This window comes from Gossypium hirsutum, chromosome D12 (assembly GCF_007990345.1).
Source record: "Gossypium hirsutum isolate 1008001.06 chromosome D12, Gossypium_hirsutum_v2.1, whole genome shotgun sequence".
In the NCBI taxonomy this organism is placed as follows: Eukaryota; Viridiplantae; Streptophyta; class Magnoliopsida; order Malvales; family Malvaceae; genus Gossypium; species Gossypium hirsutum.
Window position 1 is genome coordinate 52,630,636 of NC_053448.1, and position 25,755 is coordinate 52,656,390.

At 31.9% G+C, this 25,755-nt stretch overlaps 3 protein-coding genes across 8 annotated transcripts; 1 reads left to right on the forward strand and 2 right to left on the reverse strand.

The window, feature by feature from the left end:
- Nucleotides 1–5,495: 5,495 nt before the first annotated feature.
- On the forward strand, nucleotides 5,496–6,377 carry LOC107947615 (transcription factor ILI3). The gene is made up of 2 exons (XM_016882209.2): nucleotides 5,496–5,657; nucleotides 5,922–6,377. The coding sequence occupies exons 1-2, from the start codon at nucleotides 5,556–5,558 to the stop codon at nucleotides 6,081–6,083; spliced, it is 264 nt and encodes an 87-aa protein (XP_016737698.1). The 5' UTR covers nucleotides 5,496–5,555; the 3' UTR covers nucleotides 6,084–6,377.
- Nucleotides 6,378–8,154: 1,777 nt separating this feature from the next.
- On the reverse strand, nucleotides 8,155–10,377 carry LOC107946507 (HVA22-like protein a). Its single transcript, XM_016880871.2, has 5 exons — nucleotides 9,953–10,377; nucleotides 9,702–9,728; nucleotides 9,449–9,571; nucleotides 8,600–8,843; nucleotides 8,155–8,403 (listed from the first exon to the last, which is right to left on the reverse strand). Exons 1-5 carry the CDS (start codon nucleotides 10,012–10,014, stop codon nucleotides 8,347–8,349), a joined length of 513 nt encoding a protein of 170 aa, XP_016736360.1. The 5' UTR covers nucleotides 10,015–10,377; the 3' UTR covers nucleotides 8,155–8,346.
- Nucleotides 10,378–15,136: 4,759 nt separating this feature from the next.
- Nucleotides 15,137–20,742, reverse strand: LOC107946508 (uncharacterized). Of its 6 annotated transcripts, none has more exons than XM_016880874.2 (11): nucleotides 20,408–20,742; nucleotides 19,609–19,775; nucleotides 19,468–19,532; nucleotides 19,102–19,142; nucleotides 18,819–18,907; nucleotides 18,615–18,728; nucleotides 18,440–18,517; nucleotides 18,094–18,159; nucleotides 17,445–17,525; nucleotides 15,559–15,786; nucleotides 15,137–15,466 (listed from the first exon to the last, which is right to left on the reverse strand). In XM_016880874.2, the coding sequence occupies exons 1-11, from the start codon at nucleotides 20,544–20,546 to the stop codon at nucleotides 15,359–15,361; spliced, it is 1,176 nt and encodes a 391-aa protein (XP_016736363.1). In that variant the 5' UTR covers nucleotides 20,547–20,742; the 3' UTR covers nucleotides 15,137–15,358. The 6 variants fall into 6 exon arrangements, with proteins under 6 accessions (XP_016736363.1, XP_016736361.1, XP_016736364.1 ...); XM_016880872.2 differs by having other exon boundaries at nucleotides 19,609–19,849; nucleotides 20,408–20,720; XM_016880875.2 differs by having other exon boundaries at nucleotides 15,552–15,786; nucleotides 19,609–19,849; nucleotides 20,408–20,720.
- Nucleotides 20,743–25,755: the final 5,013 nt, after the last annotated feature.

Consider the following 25,755-nt stretch of genomic DNA (forward strand, 5'->3'; position numbering starts at 1 on the left):
CTATACAGGATCTCATCTGAAAGTAACCAAGGAGCTCTCCACTCAATGTCATCTTCTCGAATATTTTGAAGAATTACTATCCACTTCTTCTTCGAAATGTTGTCTCTCCTAGGTGTAGCGACTATCTCCTTTAGTGGCGAATAATTTTCAGAGAAAACCCGATACGACACTTTATCCACCTTCCAAAAGTGACTGTGAAACCACTCGAGTAGAAGCTATGCACATCCAATAAATCTACCTTCACCTGTCCTCCGGCATGCACTCAATGACCTGAAAGTTTCTGCCAAAATTGCTGGAATCGGTGTAACTTTCTTATCGAGCCGGTAGAACAAATCAGTGACCGTTTCATCCACATACCCCAAGGCTTTAGGGAAAACAACCAAGCCATATATACTTAAAGCAAAAACATCTAACCTTTTTCCTGACATCTGGGTGTGTGAGGATTGCATCTTTCAAGCCTCTCCAAGGAATGCACTTGCTATCCCCCTTTTGCTTAACTCGTGCAGTGACCCACTGCTCACTCATCCCTGTTATACCTATCAGCTTCTTTGAAAAGGTTGGTACATTTACCGCTCTCGAGTAAACTCTATCCACTTGAAACTTTGAATATCGGAGTAAAGCCACATATTTTTCTATCGTAGGTACCAAATCGACATTCCCAAACATGAAGCAACTGTAAGCAGGATTCCAAAACTGGACGAGGGCTCGAAACAAATGTTTGTCTACCTTCACATCAAGCAAATAAGGCAAGTCCCCATAATTATCGTAAAATAACTACCTAGCCTCATTATTCCATTGATTCCAAATTTCTTTCAACTCTTGCAAATTGTTTTGAGTTACACTGATGCGAGTAAAATATCATAATTCCGATACATACCCATCGGCCAAGCTATCACCCTTTTCTTGCTGTGTTGTTTCAGACCAAGTTCGGACAGCCGCATTGTCCTCCACTTTATCAAGAAACCCTTTTTCCATGTCAAGCTTTCTATCTAGCAACCGAATCTGAACTGACGCCTTTTATGATGAAATGAAATGCCATGTCATGTCATGCAAACAAAATAAAACAAAAAAGGTTAGTGTCATATAATAATATAAAATATAATCAAGAAACAGTAAAACACCTAATCGGATATCTACTAGGGTTCAGTATAATTCTACCTAGGGTGGATTCCTAAGGTTCATTATATGAAGTTTTGGCTTCTAGGGTAAAGGTACCCGAACCAGTAGATTCCTCCATCCTCACCCATTATAGGCTCATATGGATCGAGTTCGGTTCAGGGGAATACATTTTCCTATGGCTGCACGGAGATGAAAATCTCACGAAGACATAGGTACGGATGTATCCCGGAAGCAATCCACTACCCTACACGGAGGTGAAAACCTCACGAAGGCATAGCTTCTCACTCCCACTTAAAAGGGTAAAAATGTTCAACTCATGAAATGCATAATGCAAACAATATTTAATGAATAAGATAATGAATGCGAAAGGATGTTATGATTTTTTTTAAAAAAAATATTTTTCTCGACCGTAAGACAAAAATTAATCAACTTTTTGGCTCGACTCTCTTCTTTTTTTAAAAAAATTTTCCCAGCGGAGTCGCCAAGCTGTCGAAACCATTTTTTTGAAAACAAAAAATTTTAGGTTGCCGACTTTAAAAAATTAAAATTAGGAGTCGCCACTAATCTTTTATTAAGGTGTGATTGGGTCACCTAAAACGACTTTGGTCTACGAATTTTAGAAAAACAGGTTCGGAAGTCGGTTACATATGAGGAAGGATTAGCACCCTTATTACGCCCAAAAATTAATACCTAGTTAATTAATTAATGTCTTAAGGTCGAAAATTTTAAAAATATAATCTTTAAAAACTTAAAACGTTGCATATTAAGACCATTTTCAATTCAGAGAAGCAAAAATGCCACACCCAATACGTTAGGGCACAACATTCTAATTTCCCCCAAAATGAATTAGGTCAGAATATTTATACAATAAAACTTTAAAAGAACATCCACTCATCCAAGATTTAAGAAATCACACTCAATACGTTAGGGTATGATCCCTTTAGAATCCCAAACTCGGAATATTTCCTTTACTTTAAAAGAACATCCACTTATCCAAGATTTAAGAAATCACACCCAATACGTTAGGGCACAATTCCTTTAGAATCTCAAACTCGGAATATTTCCTTCATGATTTTTTTAAAAAAATCTTCATTTCGAGAAATCAATGCGTCACATCCAATACGTTAGGACACAACGTGTTGAATTCCCAATAATGAGTTTTTATTTTTTTTGATTGAAGAGAAATGCTCGATTGTCGGATTTAACGAAGAAAATCGGAACCCAATACGTTATGGCTCAATTCCATTGAAAATCCTAAATACGAATATTATCTCAATTTTAAAAAATTTCTATCTTTAAATTTGAGTAAAAAAATGATGTAACGTGATTTTATACATACAAATGCTATAATAATAATAACAATAATAAATACATCATCGACATAAAAATAATATAAGCAAATGAATAAACGAAATAAAAAAAAGGTAATCCATGACATGCAAATATTAAGTGTAAACACAATTATACAATGGATGGGATAGCAAACAAATAAATAAGGATCAAAAGACGTATAATATACACATGAAAATTATGAAGATTAAAAATATACATATAATTTACAAATAAAATTTTGGGTTATAGAATTTATATATAAATACAATACATAATATACTTATGCAAATAAAGAAAAAGTATAATTATACGTACATATATAAAATAATAAAAAATAGGTATATTTAAAAAAAGAAAAAGTGAGTATTTAATCATTAAAAAAACGTAAATATATACATATAAATATAAAAATATTCATTAAAAAAATATAGGAAAATATTCGTTTAAAAAATATATATACATGTACATATAAAAAGAATATACACGGATAAAAAAATTAAATAATGAGTACATTATCAAAATTAATTTTTAAAAAAAATATACATATATATACATATATAAATGTGAGAAAAATATAAGTTAAAAATATGTGCATAAAATATACATGTATAGATTTTAAAAAAAAAAAATGATTACGTTATTAATTAATAAAGTAAATGAAAAGAACAAAAAAATAAAAGAAAAACTAAATTGAATTGCAATAAAAAAACTGGGGTAAATCTGTAAATAAATAAAAGTAAAAGGATTAATTTGAACGCGCAAATTACATAGAGGGGCTGGAAGGGAAATTTTCCCTTCTCCTCTAAAACGACTCCGTTCAACTTAGACCCAATTGAAATAAAAGTAAATAAAAGGGTAAATTAAGAAAAAAAAACTTAATTACAAAAACATTAAAAGGCGGAGGGGCTAAATAAAATAAATAAAATTCGCAGTGGTATCACCTTCTCCCTTTTTTAAAATCATAAATAAGTAAAAAAAATAATCGAAAGAAAAAAATAGTAAGCCACCTTTAAAAAAAACTGCCAATCGTTCTCTTTTTTATTCCTCTTCCCCTTTTCTCCATTCTTTTCAATGAATGGAGAGGCCTCTATTTATAGTTGAGCCTCCCCAAATCCAACGGTACAAATCAATTACATCAACGGTTGAGATTAAAGGGTATCTACAAATTAAATCTCTAAGATTACAAAATCATATATTCTAAGATTGCATATCATATCTAAGATTGCATATATCATATCTAAGATTGCATATCATATCTAAGATTGCATATCATATCTAAGATTATGTTTCCATATGTGAGCCCGGGCTAAAATTGGATATTACATAAACATTTTCTAAAATATATAGTTTAATAATTTTAAATTATTATAATAAAATTTTGGTTTTAGAAAAAATTGTATATTCATTTCTAAATAAATTTGGTGCTGTCAAGTGTAGGACTTAATTTATCAATGTCTTTATCGCCATCTTGATGTTGTTACTAACGATTTAAGCTATGCAAATTACGCAGTGTTTAACTGACGGTCAATGTCATATTTTTCATTGCTGATGTTAGATACCATAATAATCAACATGAACAATTTATAACAATATCCCTTTTCACAAAAATTAAGTCTCGCCATCGACTGCGAGTGTGAACCAAAGTTGTGACTAGAGGGGAGGCAAATTGCACGAGACAAACAGGAAAATGGTTGTGCCTGCATTATATCACACTTATATACGTGTGATCACGTATTTAGAATATATAAATGCGTTTATAAATAACATATAATAAATAATAAAATGTAAATTTTAAAATTAATAAACAAAATTAAAATAGAAATTAATTTAAATTGTGAATAAAAAAATTTAAATAGATAAATACATTCAAATTGTACATCATAGTATTTTCATTTTTTCTTGAGTTGCTATTGACTTAACTTATGACACTAAAAATTCCTATAAAAATCAAATGTTACTTTAGTTAAAATGACAAAATTGGTAAACAATATATGTAGTGTTTTGAGTTTATATTCCATAAGCATGAAATTTGTTTAGATTTTATATAAAAAGATAAAAATACCATTAAATTAATAATTATTATTTTATTAAAATAAAATCTTTTTAGTAATTTAATAATTAAATTGAGACCTAATTTTGGATGACAACAATTCAATCAAAATCTTTGTATATAATATATATGTGTATTGCAAGAGACAAGAGGAACCAATTTGGTAAGATGTAGACATCTGTATTTTGTACATTTTTCGTAGATATATATAATCTTTATTTAAAAAATTCAATTAGATAGTTCATAAACACTAATTTAAAGATTAAAAAATATTTGACAAAAAATTTAGACTGCTTCATACAAATTAAAATAAAAAATACAAATCAAAACAATATATATATGTATATAGTGAATGGATTATATGAAATTGTGATTCTACTCCATCCTTATCATTTTCCGATGGGAGGATGATCAATCATATTTTTCTCCTGATTTTGAATTTTTTTTAGTTGGATTTGAATTCTTTTAGGAGGAAAAAGATAAAAATCAGGAGGAAAAATTTAATTTATCATTTTCCTAGTAGAAAGGGATAAGAATGACGTCATAGTTTCATACAATATTTTCTCATGTACGTAAACCCTCTTAATTAAATTTTATCATATTATATATTTATATTTAAAAATTATTAAAAGTGATGCTAAAGTTCTCTTTACTTATATAAAAATATATGTATGCCTTAGTTACCAACTAAATTTTGACAAGTGTGCGAACTTTGCATTAACAAAAAAAGTCTAATATATTTTCATATAATTAAACAAAAAGTATTTCATTTCAAACTGAGTTAAGCATGGCCAGCACAGTTGTGGGCCAAAGTAATGGAGAAATATGTGACAAATGGGGTCTCCTGTTTGATTATTTTAGGTAAATCAGAAAACCAACAACAAAATTTTATTTTTTAAATATGTTTTTATCAACTACCACATTTTGCAATCTAACCCTCGAACTCTCTTTATAAGCAGCCTACTTCCTCCTATGTCAAACTCCACCACACCATTATCAGTAATTTATATAAGTGTTGGAAGGAAAAGAGCAAAAAAGGTAGCTAGGGTTCTTCATGTCTGGAGCTTCAAACAAAATCACAGATGATGAGCTCAATGCTCTCATCTTAAGACTTGGAACATTGCTTCCTCAGCTCAATCATGGCCGCCATGGCAGGGTAGTGTTTTCCTCTCTCTTTTCTTTATCCTATCCTCCTCTCTTGTTTCCATGTCATTGACAAGGCTGAAGTAACTGAAAACCATGCATGGTTAGGCAAGCTCTTTAGTCTTTACGATGACAATGTTCTGGTAATAACTGAACAATAAACAACAGGGAACCCTATGATCCTATGCAGACATTTTGGACTGACAATCATGATCAGGATAAACTGTATTATTTTATGTAATAACCCTTTTTTTGGTATATGATTTTATGTTTGTAGGCATCATCATCGACAACGAAAATTTTGAAAGAAACATGCAGTTATGTCAGAAGATTACAGAAAGAAGTAGATGATTTGAGTGAGAGGCTATCGCAATGTCTAGATTCCATGGATATATCTAGCTCTGATGCTGAATTTCTTACAAATTTGCTTCAACAGTAAAGCTTGTCCCCTTTCCCTTCTCAAATTGTCTCAAGTTTCAACGACAGACAAATGCTTGTGTCTTTTTTTTTTTTTTTGGTTATGTGAAACTGTTTCTTAATTAATATCCCAATTTGATTGGGCCTGGGAGAGTAATTAGAGTATAAATAATGTATATAAAAATTGAAAGTACTTTTCCAACTTTCATTGTATGATTGTATCTGTCTCATCTTGTTCTTTCTCCTTTGTCTCCATTACACTAAAATATTTTGGTGTTGGGCCCATCGAATTACGACAATTAATATCTTTTATTTTCCCTCAGTTTTCCCATGTCTATGCCATTATTTTTTTTCTGAATCCAAGATTTTACATATTTTTTACCACTCAATTTTGATCATATTTCTTCATTAATTATACTTTTAACCCTATAAATTTTGAAAAAAATAAACAATTTAATTCTTATAATCAGCATTTAAAAATATAATAATTTATGTTTGGCCACTCCAAAACTTTCATATTTAGTTTTTAAAAGTACTTCTAATTTGACTTCTTCTTTTTATAGAAATTTGTAATATATCGTACGTGAATTTAAGTTTGTAGTTACTTTTTTTGAGTTTAACTTAATTAGATTGGATTATGCAAGTGGGTGGGTGGTTAAAAGAAAGAGTAGTCCATTTTTTAAGGAAGGAGAGGTGAACAAAGTAATGGATTGCCAAACAACCCGTATCATCACCAACAAACATTACATGAAATGTCAAACTCCATCAGTAAACCAAATAGTAGACACTCTGTAAAATAGGTGTTGGATAGTTCAATTATGGTCAACCCAGGGAGCCACCTATTGGATTCAGGAGGCACCAGCTTGCTATCCTAGCACTGCAAAGAACGGATAGTTATCGCTGCTCTGTGAAACCAGCCTCACGCATTACCATTCTCCCTAGGATCCCACGAGACTCACAGCTTTCGCTCAAATCCCGTGGATCACTCCTTGCTTGGAAAGGAGCCAAGGCCGGTGATTTGCCACAATGAATCCGACCGCTTAAGCCAGACCAGATGTTCTATAACCCCAAATACCCCACCTGGGTCACAAGCTTGCGTTACCAAGCTCGGCGAATAACAGCACTGCTTCCATCCTATATTAATAACATGAACACTTTTCCTAAAATACCTATGTGGGATTAGTTTACCTTTTCTGAGTCTGCTGTTGTCAGGTTTTTTGAGTTTAAGACCTTATCAGCTGCTTAAATTCAATGCTCTGATTAATATTGATGATTGACAAAGATCAACTCCACACAGTCACCTGAAACTAAATAGGAATTTCCATGTCTGGACAAAACCCTGGCATATTTGATAAACATATCAAGTGCTAAAATGATAACCCCATGTCACAGGCATGAGTTAATTGAAGAATAGCAATATTGTTTTTAATTAATTAATTTTTTTAAGAATATATAAAAATATATATTTTATCAGGACATTTTTCATTCCATTAAGGCTGAATCTTTTTGGATCCAAATATCAAAGTATAAAGATAATTTTCCTTTTCAATTCCCACAAATAAATCAATCGTTGTTGAGACTTAGGGGGCTAACTCCTGGATTTAGAAAGGATTCTTAAAAGAGAGGGATATTTTGGAGTGAGAGAAATGTCTGGGTATTCAGTGATAACAATATCGTTCATAGACAGCCTGACATTAGTCTTTCTTGTCATGAGAATCATATAAAAGTGACCACTACTAGACAATAGTTGTATAAACTGGTGTAACACTGGAAAATATCGAAATTGAATAAAATTGCAAATAGTCAAAAGTTGAGCTAGGGACTAATTTGCAAAGGAGAAAGAAGTGTAGTAAGTCTAATGTGAGAAAAGAAAAGAAGTGAATTGATATTAAAAGGGGCTTGATTGGTGATTTAACAAAAACTAGCTATGGCAATTAAATCATGATTAAAGATGGTGGGGATTAAACTTAATTTCGTCTTTAATTTCCTTCACCATTGATCTATTAGCAATGAGATAAAATAACCTTTGTGAAGCAGTGAAACAAAACAAAAACAAGCATGAAAATTACTAGATACAGAAAGTAAGCGTAATATGAAAAAGTAATTGGGAACTTGCACTATCTACCATATCAAAGTTTCAAGCAACCTATCATAATTACATAACATTACACAACCATTCATACTTCTTCACACTCACAAAAATGTCTCTTTCCCAGACACTTCATCTTGACAGCATATATGTATATATTATGGGTTGTTACTTGCTACACATAGAGCTACAAGGTTCAATATCTGTAGCCATCGTCATCATATATGTAACCACTGCTCCTCGACTTGTCAGCCTGCAAACCCATGGAAGAACAATGGATTATTACAAAAACCAACAGTAGTCAAATTTTTCAAGAGCTTCTATCAGTTAATAGCGAACCAACATGAATGGATGAAAATAAAAAGATGCTGCAAAATCAAACTTCCTTGTATGAATTACAGCTCGCAAAAACATGTAACTGAAAGAGAATCCGATCATTGATGGCATACCCTATGAATGAGCTTCTCAAATGCATCAGTCCCGTTCTCTTCAATGTATCTCTCGGCAGCAGTTAAAATATCATCTGATTTACTGAAGAAGTCCTTCCTCGGGACATACCAGATGTTAATTGTCTGTTGTGGGTTCATAAAGAAAGGTCTCAAATAATGCTCGTAAACATAAGCAGCACCACTGAAGTACGGGATGACCAGCCAGCAGGTGAAAATCAACTTCGCGTGAGACCAGATTGGGATCCTGTATTCATGTTCTCAAATGTTTCAGCAAGGTATAGGCAAATGCAATTTCTGAATGTGCATAATTATGATAAGAAGCCTTTAGCATACAACTTCCCTTCTTTAAAATCAGCATAAGTATCATGAAGTTTTTCGCACAACTATCCGAGAAACTAAACCAGGGCAAAGAAATATAAAGATAAGTAATTAACACATTGGTGAAACTTCAATATAACCAAGTTAGATTTATCTTGGCAATGCTTTCCACTTTTTCGATGGAATCGATTTGTTGAAATAAAGTGAGTTGAAACCCTTGGTAAAGAAATGGGTTCCTCTTCTAGTGGATGAGAAGCTAATTAAAGAATACAACAGGTTTGGTCACCTAAATTGTCAATTTTATAAGCACAATAACCATTTTTTTTCTTGAGTTGGTCAACTAGAATCATAATTGTTTAATCAAATGAAAAATCTGAGCTTTCCCTCTCTCAGACACCCCCAAAGCAAAAGAGAAAAAGTTAACTCGGATTCCCGGAAACGGGAAATGTATATATAGGGATAGTGTTAGAGCAAGAAATGTGCTATCTAGGAGCAACACAAACTTGATCATTCAAGAGCATAAAAATTTACCATTCAATGACTTTGGCAAAGGTGAGTTCCAGCAATGTAATCATGGAATAGAGAACCCAATATGTAAGCCATTGTCGGTCATCGGCACGAGACTCGGATTCAATTGCCCTAACTGAGGCATAACTGTTTAAGAATTCAATGCCATGGAACAATTAAGCCAATTCAAGTTCAGACAACTTGTAAATTACACCAATTAAAAGGGTAAGAGAAAAAAAGTAAATGAAACCCCAAAAAGATTGAAAAACACACTCACAGAGGATACAGAAGACTAATAACTGGCCTGCAAAATTAACCCAAAAACCAAATTAGAAAATAAAATATTAAAGATATTCAGGAACACACACAAATAGCTTGAAGTTAAAAGTATACAATAAGCCTAAAACTCTATTTCTGTTCTCTTAGTTGATGTTTTAAAATTTACATTTTTTAAAGCAGCAATAGCATACATATATAAAATACATGACCCAAAGTAGAAACAAGATAAATGGGGCAAGAGGAAATTACCCAGCAAGAACATCAAAGTTCTTAAAAAAAACCTTAAGAAAACTTCCAGCCCCAGATCCCATCTTCACTTTCCAAGGCTCTTTTTCTTTCTGAAACCTCTGATATAATTAAAAAAGGAAACTAACCCAAAGCTTTGGTTTTGTTCTTATTGGGGCAGTTGCTTGAGTGAAAAGTGTGTTTTGTATGCGTAAGAAAGCTGAGCTGCTTAAGATGCTAAAAGCTGGTTTGTAAGGAAGGTTGGGGTTGTTTGGCGGTTGGAATCTAACGGTGGATAGTTTAAGAGTGACTAAAATGGACGGCTATGGATGTTCCTTAACTTTCAACAGAAAGAAATTTAGGGGCTTCTTTTGCTTATTCGTTTGGTGGAACCAATCACTCTCGTAGGGGAAATACCATGAAAGGGACTTTCTTCCACTGGAATTACATGATTGCCATTCCCTTTGTCTACGTAGCTCTCATATGAACCGAGTCGGGCCGAATTACCATTTCAAACTTCTTAGCATTTTGTCTAAACTTGGTTCCGCTATTAACTGGGTTTTTTTTATTAATAAAATTTTCAAATTAATATTTTTATTAATAAATTTAAATAACATAATATGATTTTATTATTAATTAAAATTTTGAATTTGAATTAGCAAGTTGACAATTAATTTTATCACAATTCAAGCACAATATATCTAAAGTGATTGTAATCACTTATATGATAAGGAAATCAACCCCGAATATTTCAAAGCGGAGAGCAAAAATTGACAAAAGAATCGAGTATTTACCAAACTAGAGAGGATAACAACAAAATTATCCCTAAAATCACTCATAAAACTAACATTACATGCATAAGCAAAACTAAAAAGTATGTCATAAGAGTAGATAAAAACTTTTAAAACTGAAGACTTATTAAACAATGGAAAAACAAACAAAATATATATAAAAAACTTAAGACAACAAGTGAAATAATTTATTATTCTGAAATATTCTCAAAACAGAAACAAGTTAAGAAGTTGACGAAGAGTCACCCACTTTCCAAGAAAAACTACTGGTTACCGATGGAGTTTTAACAAACGACAAACACTGTCATTTATCCATCACAACTTGTGAAGACAACAAAGAAAGGGTTGATTGGAGAGGAAAAAGGCAAGAGATAGCCAACTCGACCATAAACAAATGCCTTTTTTATTTTGGAGTATTGAATACGCCCATAATTCAAAGCTTCATGTTACTCTTCCCAAGAGACATGTCAGATCCAGGGCATCCCAATTCAATTGAAGGGGATGACAGTTTCTTATTCCTAATCTATAAAATAATAATTTCGATCAAATCACACATCGCAGTATACTAGACCCTCTAATTCTTTGTAATGGCCCAAATTTGAGGTTATCAGAACAGTGGTTTCGAGACCACAAATCCGATGAGAAAAAATTTATTTTTCTTATATTTTTATGGTCTACAATTTCACAAAATGATTTTTTGAAAATTTCGTTCGAAAATTTCGACGTTTGGGCACTCAATTTAGTCAAAAGGACTAAATTGTAAAAAGTGCAAAAGTTGAGTTCTACATGTTAGAGGTGTCCAATTGTTATGAAACTTTAAATTGGAGGTCTTTATATGATAATTATACCATTGGTAACTTGGTAGACAAAAATGGACATGAGATAAGTGAAATAGAAAATTTTTAAGTTAGGGGCAATTTGGTAATCTAGTAATTAAAATGAATTAAAAGGGAAAAAGATGGCAAAAATCATCATCTTCTTCATATGAACGAAATCAGCAAGGGGGAAGCCATAGTTAGGGTTTTCAAGCTTCCAAGCTCCATAGTAAGTGATCCCAAGCCCCGTTTTTAATGTTCTTTACGTTTTTGAGATCCCGGTAGCTTAATTTAGCTTATTCTAGCAATAATTTAACCTAGGGTTTATATTTGGAAAAATACCCATAGGTAAAAAGTGTTTATTTTGATGTTTTATGATAGAATATGAAGCTAGAAATTATGTTAAACAACTTTTGCTAAGCGATTTTAAGTGAAAACGAGTAAAACGACATAATCGGTAAAAATACCTAATGTTCATAAGTACATGTTAGAGTGGGAATTTGATGTTGCCATAGAAGGGAAAAATGTTCAGAATGTTATAAAACATAAGAATAAGAGATGAAGTTTAATTTCCGAGCCTTGGGGCAAAAATGTAATTATGTAAAAGTTTAGGGGCAAAATTGTAATTTTGAAAAAGTTAGAGTCGAGGGCTGTTTTAATGAATGTGATTATTAAATAAGTTAAATTTACTATTTTAGATCAAGAAGTACGAAACTCGAGGTTAGACAAAGGGAAGAATAAAGTTGAAGACTAAGTTGGTGAATTTGGCTATAATTGGTACCGAGGTAAGTTTACAGTAAATAAATGCAATATTTCAATATTTATTATTAATGCTGTTAATTTCCAGCAATTATGAATTTATTTTATGAATTTATTTGATGATGATCCAAGCATGAAATGATAGAGAATTAAAGTTTAAAAGTCCCGTTGATACATAAGGATGGTTCTGGATACGAATGTCATGACATTTGGGTAAAGAGATCCCATGTAAGACCATGTCTGGGACATGGCATTGGCATCCTTAAGATCATGAGAGGTCCCCTGTAAGACCATGTCTGGGACATGGCATGGGCACCGAGACGAGAGGTCCCATGTAAGACCATGTCTGGGACATGGCGTTGGCACCGAGATGAGAGGTCCCCTATAAGACCATGTCTGGGACATGGCATGGGCACCATCACGAGAACATCCCATGTAAGACCATGTCTGGGACATGGCTTTGGCATGTTATTATCAGAAGAGACCCGAGTATCCTTATTATTCCAATGTAGCTCAACGGGCTTGTAAACGAATCATGTTCATGAAAGTTCAGTTTAAAGCATAAATGGCAAGCTCAGGTAATTTGTAAGACTTAAGAACTTATTATACTATCAATTGATGTTCAACGATGCAGCAAGGATTGAGTAAGTTATGCACACAAGTATTCTAAGTAAACAAGTAAGAGAACTAGTATAAGATTAACTAAAGAGTAAACTAGAGATATAGACATTGAGTTTAATTATTTAAGTTAAATATTGTTATTTATTTGCTAGTAAACTTACTAAGCTTTATGCTTACTTCTTTTATTTCTCTTTCTCTTATAGTATTGCAAAGCTACTTCAAGGATCCTAAAGAAGTCGGAGATCGTCCACACTATCAACTACAACTGCTCGGTATTTTATATCGAAACACGTTTGAGTTATGGCATGTATAGGGATTTAGTTATTTTGTATGTTTGTAATGATGATTTTGCTAATGAGTGATGTGTAAGTATTTGATGATGTATGGTTATTAAAATGGTTAAGGATGAAGGTGTTTGTTGTTATGAAAGATTAGGTGATAAATTATGCATGGAAATCATGAAAGGATAAAATTTTGCAAAGAAACAGAATTCAGGCAGCACAGTGACGTGAATTTGAAAAATCACCCAAGATAGTATAAAATGAATTAGAGGGTGAATGATATATGGAATTAAAGCTTGTTGAGTCTATTTTCATGGAAAAATAACGGTGTAGAAAAAGGAAATTTATATTTTAAGATATGTGAATTTTAGTAAGATAGGGTCAGAACTGTTTTTGGAGTCCCCTGTTCTGAGTTTAGAAAATAATTACAAATTGTACAAAAATGGTTATGAGTTGAAATTTACATGCTTAGATTCCTTAATGAGTCTATTTTCTATAGAAACAAGTAATAACTTCATATGAAAATCCTATAGTGAGAAAACTTATTTTTAGTGACTAGAGGTCAGGGCAGTCTGGTGGTGACACAGAGGAGACTTTAACTAATAAACTGTACTAATTTGCTGAACCAAAAATTCTAAAAATTTATGATGAGTAGATATATGAGTCTAGTTTCATGGAAAATTTACGGGATTAAATTTCGAGTTCTGTAGCTCAAGTTATAATTAATTTAGTAACTGCTGCGCGATTAGACAGATTTGCTGCGAATAATGAAATAAATTTTCAAACCTAGTTTTTATGCTCCGAATTGGTAAGATAAGCTAAGTAATGCCTCGTGCTCGACTCCGGAAACGGTCTCGGGTAAGGGGTGTTACATTCTTTAAGAGGTTTGTCAAAAGATTGGTGATATAACTAGGAAGACGTTTCAAATACCATACATGAGTTATTAGACATGCTCGCCTTATATATCCCATTTGATATCTTTGTATCCAAGAACCAACAAATTCAACTCCGCATTGTTCACAAAATTTAAGGCCTTCCTTTTGAATCCATTTGAACAATGGATTTTTCATGTTGTCAAAGAGTTGAACAATGAAAATAGATGGCGAGTGCCTGATTGAATTGATCGGGTCATGTAGGAACAAGGTTCAAGTCTACTAGTCCATTAGGATGCCTCAACTGCATATATCACTGCACTTCCACTTGACACTTGACACCTATCATAATGATAAATGGCTCGTCTCACCATGACCTTCTCTTGAATTCTCCAAACTTCTGTCACTCAATCCCCGCAGGGACAGAGAACCCCTTGCCATCTCAACTGTGCTATCTGAGGCTTTAGGAAAGTCAAAATAGGAGAGCACTCATCTTGGGGTGAGCTTACTACATAGATGCTTTCAGCAGTTATCCGCTCCACACTTGGCTTCAGTGGCTGGCACCACCATTGAGCAAAACAAAAGATAAAGAAACAAATAGTTCAAAGGAGAAAAAGAGAATTTTTATAATAACACATGTGAATAATATTTAAATATCTATTTTAAATGTACCAAAAAGAATAACTATTTTTAGATAAACCTAAATAACGTTAGAATTTTAAATCCAGAATAAATCGCAAGGTGGAATTCATGAAAATTCCAAACACATTAAGATTTGATAAGTCAAATTTTAAAGATTAAAAAAAAAAACTTTCACATTCGAAAGCTGGTGACTTTTCAAGTAAATACATTTTATTATTTTCATATCAACACAAAATTTTAATTCTTTTTGATAATTGACATTTTATTTAGTTTGAATTATATAAACCTCATAATTTTCATGAGATTTCACATCATAAAAGCATAAATTGGTAAAAGTAGAAAGAAAAAGCATTTTTGAATAAATATTCTTAATTATGTAAAACGAAAAACAATATATCGTTTCATTCACCATCAAGGGACACCATCATAAAATAACTTTGTGATATTTTAAATAAATAAAAAGAAGGCCATTAATACATCAAATCAAACTCGTTGATAACATCCCAAATTCATGTTTGGAGTAGTAGAAAGGTATCTTAGCATATTTAATCCCGGCCAAAATAAAACTATGAATTGTACCCTATCGTAACAACTCTGTAGGAGAAATGGAAGTTGAAATATGCTTAAAATTGCATCTGAATTTGGAACTTCAGGTACTTGAGCAACCCATTTGGAACCTGCGCACCTTCATTTTTCCATTTAAGGCAAGGGCCAACACATCATATTCCTCCACATACCACAGCTCCTTTACCTTTGCCTGTCATCAAACACAAAACCAACCAATCATATTTTATATATATTGAGTACAAAAACACAGTTGACATAGATAACAAGGCATTCACATTCAACCATGTCCTTGCCGGTAGGACTAATCCTATGCCTAGTACAAGAGGATTCACATATTTGATGTTCACGTTCTTTGACAATGTAACAAAAAGTTCCAGTGCTCGAGTACTTCCTATGATGCGAGAATTGCATGCTAACTAAGAAAAGATGGTGAAGAATTGACAAATTTGATGCCATTCTCTTGTTGTTCTTCCACAAAATGAGCTCAAAAGTTTCCCAGAGCCATGCTTTCTACAAGTTCCACAGTTCAACATCAAAGAACTTAGATATAGAACATGATACAATGTACTTAAATTAAATGTCCTTTAAAAAACAGGGATTACCTCAGTTCACGACAGTTAAAATGGTAGCAACAAAGTAGTGACCAAGAAACTCCCATCCCGAATACTAATATTTTCATCATAACAAATGTGCCTTTGTTTATAGTCATTTGCATGCATCTCTGATCCAATTATCATTTTCATTCTAGTTTTTGCAAACAAATTTACATCATATTGCGGAAGAACAACCAAATCATGCCGTGTTTCTATCATGTATAGTTGTTACCAAGACTTTTAAACAATCTTTAGTTATCATTAGATGACTTTCCTACCAAAAGTTCTAAATATCACAAAGGATATCCGATTAGATTAAAAGACGTATATGTTTCAAGCAGGTACTAAGGTAAAAACTCAATTATGAGCAAGAGAAACCAAGAAAACAGAAAACCTGCAGTAACCATGGTATTCAGTACAGTTTTTATGGAAATTGATTTGGGTTACGATTGGAAGTATTTTGTTCAGTTCAATTTTATATTCATGTTCAAACCAAACTGAATTTTATATTTATTAAATTTCAATACATTTAAATTTTTATGATATGAAAATCAATAATTTACATCTAAGTTACAGAAGAAAAAAAAAACTTAAAAGCATTATATAAAAAACATAAACTTTTTTTAATTTAAAAAAAATGAAACAACCCAAACCGATTTTGACTCGGGTAGATTAGTTATCAACTGTATTTGATTCAATTTCAGTTCCAGAATACCACACCCAACCAGCAAATGTCTTTTCTAAAACAAAACTGTCTCTTATCACTTTCAGGTGAGAATATCATACTATTCTTGCATGAATTGTCAATTGGGCCAAAGACAAGATTTGAAGTTGAGTTCTTTCTTTTCCTTTTTGTAGTTCAGATTTTAGTTATTTATATTAGTTGAAATAATATGCAAAATAAAAGAAACAGTCTTGCAGGAAAGTCAAAAAAAAGGAAAAAATAAAAGTTAAGGTTCAATAAAAAAAAAGTACATATATCAGTGCATTGGAGTGCTTGACACCATTGCTAGCATATGATTTTGTCAACAGAGGAACCTGGCTTCTATTTCCTCATTGTGAAAGTTATAACTAATAAGAAAACATTCAAAAGTAATAAGCAAACCATGAAAAAAAAAAGAATTTTGTAAAAGTTATGAGAGACATCAAGTATGATATTTTAGGAAAAAACAATTCTATGAAAAGTGAAAAAAAACATTTATACAAGGAAATATTGATAATACTCTTTTTTTTTCTTCTTTACGGAAAACAAAACACACAAGAATTAAGTGGAAAGTTTGAAAAGCTTCAACTTAGAAGTTATAAAAAAGTTACGGGGGCCAAGAATAGAAATAAATAAAAATAAAAGACTCGGAGTTAAATTATGATTTTCAAGAAATTTAAAAGAGAGGAGAAGGGGGTGGCCGATTAAAAATAAAGTAAATAATCAAAAAGTGGGGATCATGCACATGTGAGATTTCATGCATGAGCGGATTAAAAATAAAGTGATCAATCAAAACATGAGGATCACGCATAGGAAGCTATTCAGACAATGAAAATGCATGCCAAGTAATGATACAAAGAATAACTACTTGCCTTAAATCCACGGATTTCATTGTTTAGTTGAGAGACTAGCTTATGGAAAAGTTTGATTGGATTTGAAGTACTATCAGTGTCCTGCATAAGACATGCATTGTATACATATATGTAAGAATATGAGCTTGAACCAATCACATAATTCTTGTAACTTCAATTCACCATTAGATCTAAACAAGGAAACTAATATAACAAGCTTTGCCAGCCATACTTTTGCCATAGTGGCAAAAAGTCACAGTTTACTCATACAAGAGTCAAGGGAAACTTTACAATGCTTGAGTCAGCAAATGGGCTTCTCTCAAATTACAACAGCAATAACTATGTAGTATTTCATGGTTCAAATATCATGGCAATATAAAAAGGAATGAAAATATACATGTTGACCTACGGAACTCAAAAGAACATTGAAAGGGATGAAACAAAGAAGATGAATTTGTGATTGAAAATTCAGTCTCACAATGTGTGGGTTTAGTCCAACATTATGTTGGATTTATCCAGTTATTTTCTGGTCCATTGGTTAATTTCTTATATGGATGTAAAAATTGGCATTAATTGTAACTACTCTTAATGTACTTCTATACATGTAACTTCATAAAAATTAAGAATAAAAAGGAAACTACTGTAACTGGATAGAACTTAAAAATAATACCATGAGTGAAGCTTTAGGGTGACTCAGAAGCCTTGCAAAAGATGTGTGAAGAATAGCCTCATCATACTGCAAAAGTAAGCAAAAAAGTTCTATTTTAAAATAAAAAACATTTCCTTTACAGTCACATAAATACTTATGATTGTCAAACAAGACAGAGATCCTAAAAATGATGCCAAAACCATCAAATAAGAAATAACAGGCCAAGATATTACCATAAAAAAGTATAGCCCTTATATTAGCAATGTTGCCATTTCTTTCTTTCTTCTTCTTTATTTTTGAAAGACACAATGTTGCCGTTTGAATATTACTAGTTTAGTCAAAATTAAGATTTTCATAAGGATCTTACAAGTTGCTTCTCTGGTGCTCGTGGAAGTGCTGTTCTCAATTTAGCACGAATGCTTACGGGATCTGTTCCAGAAATTACCTACAGAAAAATAAAAATGTTATCTGGCACTAAAATGTTATCTTTCCTTTTTCAACAGCTCATTTAGGAAACAGGAGACTATAAGTGAAGGACTAACCTGCCAGCAGCCAAGAAGCACACCAGTCGAAGTTAAAACTACCCTGTCTAAGACAATTTCTAAAGGGCATAGCCCTTCTGCAACAGCTTTAGCAGCAGCTGCTTCATCTTCAATCTGACAAAAGAAAAGAGGCTTCAAAAATCGAACCCAACATCTAACAAGCAGAAAAAAAAGGTAACAAAATAGCTATAACAGGCAAGTTACCTCAATTTCAGAGGCGGAAACAGGTGCAATATGATGTGATGCGTGGAACATACTGAAATGGTACAAGCTTGAGTTCTGAAACCAGATCGCTAACCAAAATATATAAGCAAGCGAACACATGAGAATAAATGCAGAAAAGCAAAAGTTATCAATTAAATAAAGGAATAAATGATAACTCTAAACTACTCTCGTTATTAAAAGAAATATCAAATCAGTTAAATAGATAACAGAAAAATGTGGAAGAAACAGCAACACAAAAATATACTTCTTTACAACAGATTACCTTTGTCAAAGTATGGATCAAATACTTGCTTTACAGCCTTCCTGTGACAAACAAAGCATGCATCAGAGTATAATGTAAGGGCTAACCCCTCCCTCAACCCACAAAAAGGGCTAAGCATAAAATGGAAATATTAAATAGAAGTCCCCTTTAATTATCTCTAAGTCCTGTAAATTATAAAGCCAGCTTCAACTCTTAAAACTTTTGCTAAAACGGCATGATGGGAAATCACACTTAACTAAGATCGGATCAAAGTTATTAGTGCAGGCATTTTACTTCTGGGGTCAATATTCTGATAAGAAACAAGTAGGTCAAAAATTTGATAAAAACAACAAATGGAAAAAAACATCCAATGAAACAAAATTTTACGAGATGGGCACTGAGTATTCTGTGCTCATATACAAAACGTTGGCCCGTACAGGAGGATGTGCTGCCTGAAATGAGAAGGAAAGCCATTATTAACCGCTTGTACGGAAGGATTGATTATAGCTCGGTTGACTCATATATTACCTTAAGTACAGGTGTTACAAATCCATTTTTTAAAGTAAAGAGATCTGAAAGTGACAGCGATTGAGAAGTTTCACCATGTTTAAGAAAAGCTGCTCCATGCTGGTCCAAATCCCTTTCCATTTTATCATACAATGTTGATCTTCGATTGCTATTTGCCATAGCAGAATCTGATAAAAATATCCCTAACAAAGTTAACACACTAAAGTCCAAGCGTGCAAAGCTAGCCTGAATTTGTGCGAAGCTCCGATTTAAAAAGAAAAAAAGAAAAAGAAAAAAAAGGCTATCAATTTAATTTCTTATCAATAATTTGATAAAAGAATATTACAAAATGAGAATTTTTAATAATAAGGCAAGCATGATGAACTAACACCACGAATTCACAAATGGCAACATTATGTTCTACGGATCTCAAACATAAAACCATCAAAATTAAGTGGTGTCAGGTAGCTCAAACAGTCATCCAAAAGAGTTCAACCTTTTAATGCATATCATAAAAGCAATATTAAGTAAAAGGGAAGACCGTAAATCAATAAACACACACACACACACACACACACACACAACATTTACACTCAAAATCCCGAATCCTAGCAAGAAAACGCGAAGTTTCATCAAATCCCAGCAACAAAAACACATAAACCCAGGACAATTTTAAAGCTCATATGAAAAATTAGGACATCATGATAAACAACTAAGCTTCTCGTTAGTTATTTTAAAGCTAAAATGCGATTAGATCTTAAAAGTCGTCATATTTTCAACTTTAATTACCAAGAAAACTTGATAGAAGAAGAAAGAGTACCTGAAGGAAGGGAAGAAAGAGAGGTGGAATTTCGGAGAGCCAATTGGAAGAGAAAGAAGAACAAAGCAAGAGAAGAGAACCATATTACAGCAACAGTTTTGGAATGGCTCCACCAATTTCTAACTCTACCCATCACCATTCTTTTGCTTCTGTTTCGAGGTCTTCCTTAAAATAGAAGCTACGAATGCCGACGTTTGCTACGGGGCCAATTTTTTCCTGCCCCGACTTCCACCAGACGTTAAAACATTTTAATGCCTTTGGCCGCCCCCCAAACTATACATGTTTTCTCATTTTCCTACCTAAAACTCTCTTTTTTTTTTTCTAACTTTTCTGCTTATTCAGTTCAATCATTTTGTAACTGTGTTAAAAACTGATTGGTAAATTGCTCCTAGTTACAAAATTGCCACTTAATTATTCAATTTTATCTTTTTAGTCACCCAACTATCTTGGATGTTCATTTTTATGTTAGCAAGCCAGAGACCAAAAAGGAAAACTGGAATAGTTAGATAATTATTTTGTAACTTTTTATGGTGAGTGACCAAAAAAGAAAATTATTAATAATTAGGTAATCATTTTGTAATTTTTTATAGTTGAGTGACTAAAAAAACATAAATGGATGACCTTTACAGCAGTTTACCAAAACCGTTTGACATATGGCATCAATCAAAACATATTACGTGACACCTCAATCAATCAAAATGTGTCTCACGGCGTTCATGCTTATTAAAATTAAAAAAATATTTTTCAATCAAAAATAAGAAATAGGAAAAGAATATTTAAATAATTTAAAAATATACATTTTACTTTTACTTGTGTTGACTAGGTGTTGACCAATGTTGACTAACTTTCATTTCGAATTTTTTATATTTTAAATTTTCATAATTTTTAATAAAAATATATACTTTCTTTTGCAATTTTTTAAAAGTTATTAGGAGTTTTCTAAAAATTATATTTTTTTATTTTAAGTTTTAAGTTTTTATTTTTTATTTTTAAATTATTAAAAAATATATTTTTTATGTTACTTGCAATCTATAATGAGTTAAATTATTTATGCGATTGGAAGATCCGAAAGTTAATGAATTAGTAATTGAAAGAGAGTTAAAACTTGATTTACAAAAGATGCTTGTGGTTTAGTGCTCTTAATTTGAGCACATGCTAGAGTTGAGCCAAAAACCCAATCAAACAGGGAAACTAAGTTGAATCGAAAATTCGGTTCGACTCGATTTAGGTTTTTTTTGTTAGTTTGTTTAGTTTCAATTAGATGATGCCATGAACCACATCAATTCAGTTCGATTTTAGTTTATTCCATTGAACACTAAAAAATCCAAAAAAACTAATTAAAAATTCCAAAAAAGCCTAATATTTTTCTTCAACATATAAGCCCAATATATTATCAAACAATTTACCAAACTTGGAGAAAGAAAACTAAACTAGAGAAGAAGGAACTAAAACCAGAATACAAAAAGTAAACTAAAGAATGAACTAAAATCAGAATACAAAAAGTATTCTGCTTGTTTTATTGATTCAGCTTTAATATCTGAAGATGAGACGAGCTATGTATTTATACAGCAAAGTTAGTAGTTGCAAATACTAATTAGCATTAGCAAGAACCAACAGACTAACAGAATAACAGTTGACCCGATTAGAAAAACACACCTATTTACTTTTCTTTAAAGAAGAGAACATTATCTTTATGGTGGGTACCCCTTTAATCAAAATGGTATTCCCTTAGTTCAAGACCATTTTTATTGGAAGTGTCATCATTTAAATAAAAACCCGTTGCATTAAGGATGCACAGAATATCCCTTTGGTGGCCACTTAATTAACATTAATAAGTCAAAATAGCATTAGGTCATCAAAGCTTCCATTCAATATTCAGCGTTTTCAAAATATCGTTCAATACAGATTAAAATTTCATATTGGCGGTTTCTAACAATTGGCTTAACACCCCCAACAAATACATGTTACTCTTGAAATTAAGAAGGCTCGCAAATCGTCACAAATCTAGTTGTATCCCTTCGATCACCTCGTTTAACTTAAGAACCTAAAAAGAAGAAGAAACTGAGTAAGTTTGTAAGAACTTAGTGAGTTCCTAGAAAGAACAATCTCACCTTAATTACTATCAGACATTAAGAAAAAAAGAACTTGACTAGTTCTCCCTATTTGGCGGATACATTACCCTAGCCTACAGATTAATTGACAAATGATACCGCAAACCAACTCAACCTAGTAGCAAACAACACCGGTTTCTATACTCATATATGGCAATCACGGGCACATCTGCTCCGCGAACACGCCACTTGTGTGGACTACCATTTATGACAGATAGACTGACTAACCATGCTTTTATGCAACATGCAATACCACATGCACCCTTTTTCTATGCACCCCTTCCTTATGCTAACTTCTGATCTCAATTCTCGAAGAACAAAATTTTTCTTGTATCTTCAATTTCGCTTGTCTGAGCCATATAATAACATCACTTCTGTATCCTCCTAACTCCCTTCCTTGTATAAACACATAAGTGTTCTCCTACAAGGTCAGGTTTTTACAAATCACAGCTTGCATCTAAGTGTCATATCAGAGGCAAAACGCATTTTCTTGTATCTTCTTTATCATTATATACGACACCCCTCATGTACCTCCTCACACCCAATTGGATACGGAGCTTGTGCACCAAGGAAGGAGTATTCATACTATATATATACCAGGTTTTCTAGGCCTATTTAACCGTGTTTAACCAAATAACTAAGCCACATACCTAGCTATACGAAGTTTAGAGGTAAGCAAACTAACATAGATACCAGACACAAAGTATAGAGGAACTCACCAAAGTACTTTAGTCAGAGCTTTATCTACTCTACCGGTTCTTTTTCTTTAGCACTGATACCTTCTCCTGATTCTTTAGCTAAATAATAAAACAACTTCTTTAATCATCGAAAATAATCAAAAACTTAGGATACAACAAGAATCTATAAACATGCACATGATTTCTGGATAGGAGTTTCCTTCCTACCCCGTATTCAAAGAAATCCTACCAATCTTTTCTTAAGTTAGTTCCTAGTTTCTTTGATGATAACAAAGTTTGGTGGAGAGGGTGAATTAGAAATTTCTCTCTACTATCATGTTATCCTATTTATAGATAACCCACGTCCAACCAATCAAAATTATCTCTAATCATTACTTATTCTTACACGCTTTCACTAATTAATCACATCTGACGAGGCTCTACAAGTGTCCTAATTATTGACACGTTACCTCCACTTAGATGTCAGGTGACTTAAACGTGTCCTACAAGTTATTGTACTTACTTAAGGAACGATACTAAAACACGAGTAGCGATCTTATTAGCGAGAAAATCCGCCTAATAAGGTCCTCGTCCTAATTACAGCCTCGCTATCGCTCAAACTGCCATTCCACAATGTTGGTGAAGTTCTTCGTAGCGCTCTGCCACAAAATTACCAACCTTATCCGATCTAAGTCTTGCAACTTAGGTGGTCTCTGCTGGCATAGTCTCCCAAACTGAACCGGTTCGCCAAACCAGGTTGTGACAATTTCAATATTAGTCTCTCACGAATTCATTACTTATTTATTATTGTTATTAAAACTTCCAAGAATTCAAGTGATCATCTCTTTCTTTCTTTATTTCTTTCTTTCTTTTTTGGCTTATTATGTACCTTGTTCTTTTTTCTATTATATTGTTGTTAAATTTTCTAAAATTTTGGTTATCATTTAACATTTCCAAGTTGGGGTGCTTTTTTTTTTTGGTCATTACATATTAAGAGTTAGAAAATACAAATAATTTAACATTTTGATTATGTGTAGCAAAGATTGAGAGTGATTAAATAAATGTTTAGTTAGATTGTTAATAAATATTTATAATTATAGTTTTTATAAATTATTTTTTAGATAAATATATTAATTGAGATTTATATATAATTAAAAAATTAAAATTCTCAAATAGTGTAAGAAATATGAAACAAAGATAATTTTATCAAATTAAAGTTGAATAGTCCAAATCCAAAGACAATTTTGTTTAAATAAAGTCCAAAAGCTCAAGGCTAAAAAATAATTATGGAAATCTGAAACCTGAACCTAACTGATTTAGTATGGTTGGGTAATAACTGATTTCTTATGTCCACTGGTTTGAAAAATGGAAAAATCGAATACCCACGTTCGGTTAAAAAATCGAAAAAATAAACTGAATTGAACCAATCTCACTCCTAGTATATGTCATTAATTCTAGGTGATAGATAAATCAACGATAATTCTAGAGGAAAGTAGATTGAGAGCCAACCACCCACTACACAAGCATCTAGTCAAAGATTACCCAAGATTAGTTCTAGGTAACAACCTCTAGTTGACAACCACAATAACCAAGTGCAAAGCTAGTAACTATAATAAACTGCTCAAAGGCATTAGAAAATATGCGATAGTGACAAGTATGCTTTTTAAGCATTTGGCCTTAATCTGGAGACATATTTGTGCCATTAATTCTAGATTAGGAATAATTTGATATGTGTTATTAAGGGTCCGTTTGTTTACATGTAAAAAGTTTTACAGAAAATATTTTTTGCATTTTTTTGTGTTTGTTTCACAGAAAACAGCTTGGTCAACGGAAAATTACTTACAGATCAACAGAAAATAAACTTTTTAAATTATTTATATTTAGTCATATAAAAAATTATTAATATAATTTATTATTTTTAATAAATTATTTAATATTTAAATTTTATTTTAATAGTAAATTTTAAAAATAATAATTTTAAATAATATTATTCACATATTATTGAAAATATCAATATTAATATTTTAATACTAAATATTTATTACAATTATAAATATATTAGTAATAAATGTTTTGTAGTATAAATGTTAAAATATGTCATAAGTCTATATATTCTTCACAAATTTGCAATTTAGTTTCTGTACTTTTATTTTCAAGAATTTAGCCCCTCTACTTTCCAGATTTGAAAATCAAGTCTAGCTACTGACATTGTTGATTTTTTTTGTCAAATTTGTTAATGTCACATTTATAAATAAAAAAAATACTCAGTTGGTAGTCATTTAACTAAAAAATAATCGTTGCAATGAACCTAAATTTAACAAAATATTTTTAATATATGTAAAAACAATGTAAAATATAAAATTATAGATATAAAATAAACTCAATTAAACAATGAAAAAAAAATCTCAAATGTATGTTTGTTTAATTGAAAATTACTTTTATGAAATATTTTTAAAGAACCTGCCAAAGAAAAGAAAATATTTTACACAGATTTATCCAAACACCAGAAAATATTAGCTTTTTCAGAAAAGTAAATCATTTTCCAGAAATCATTTTCCGG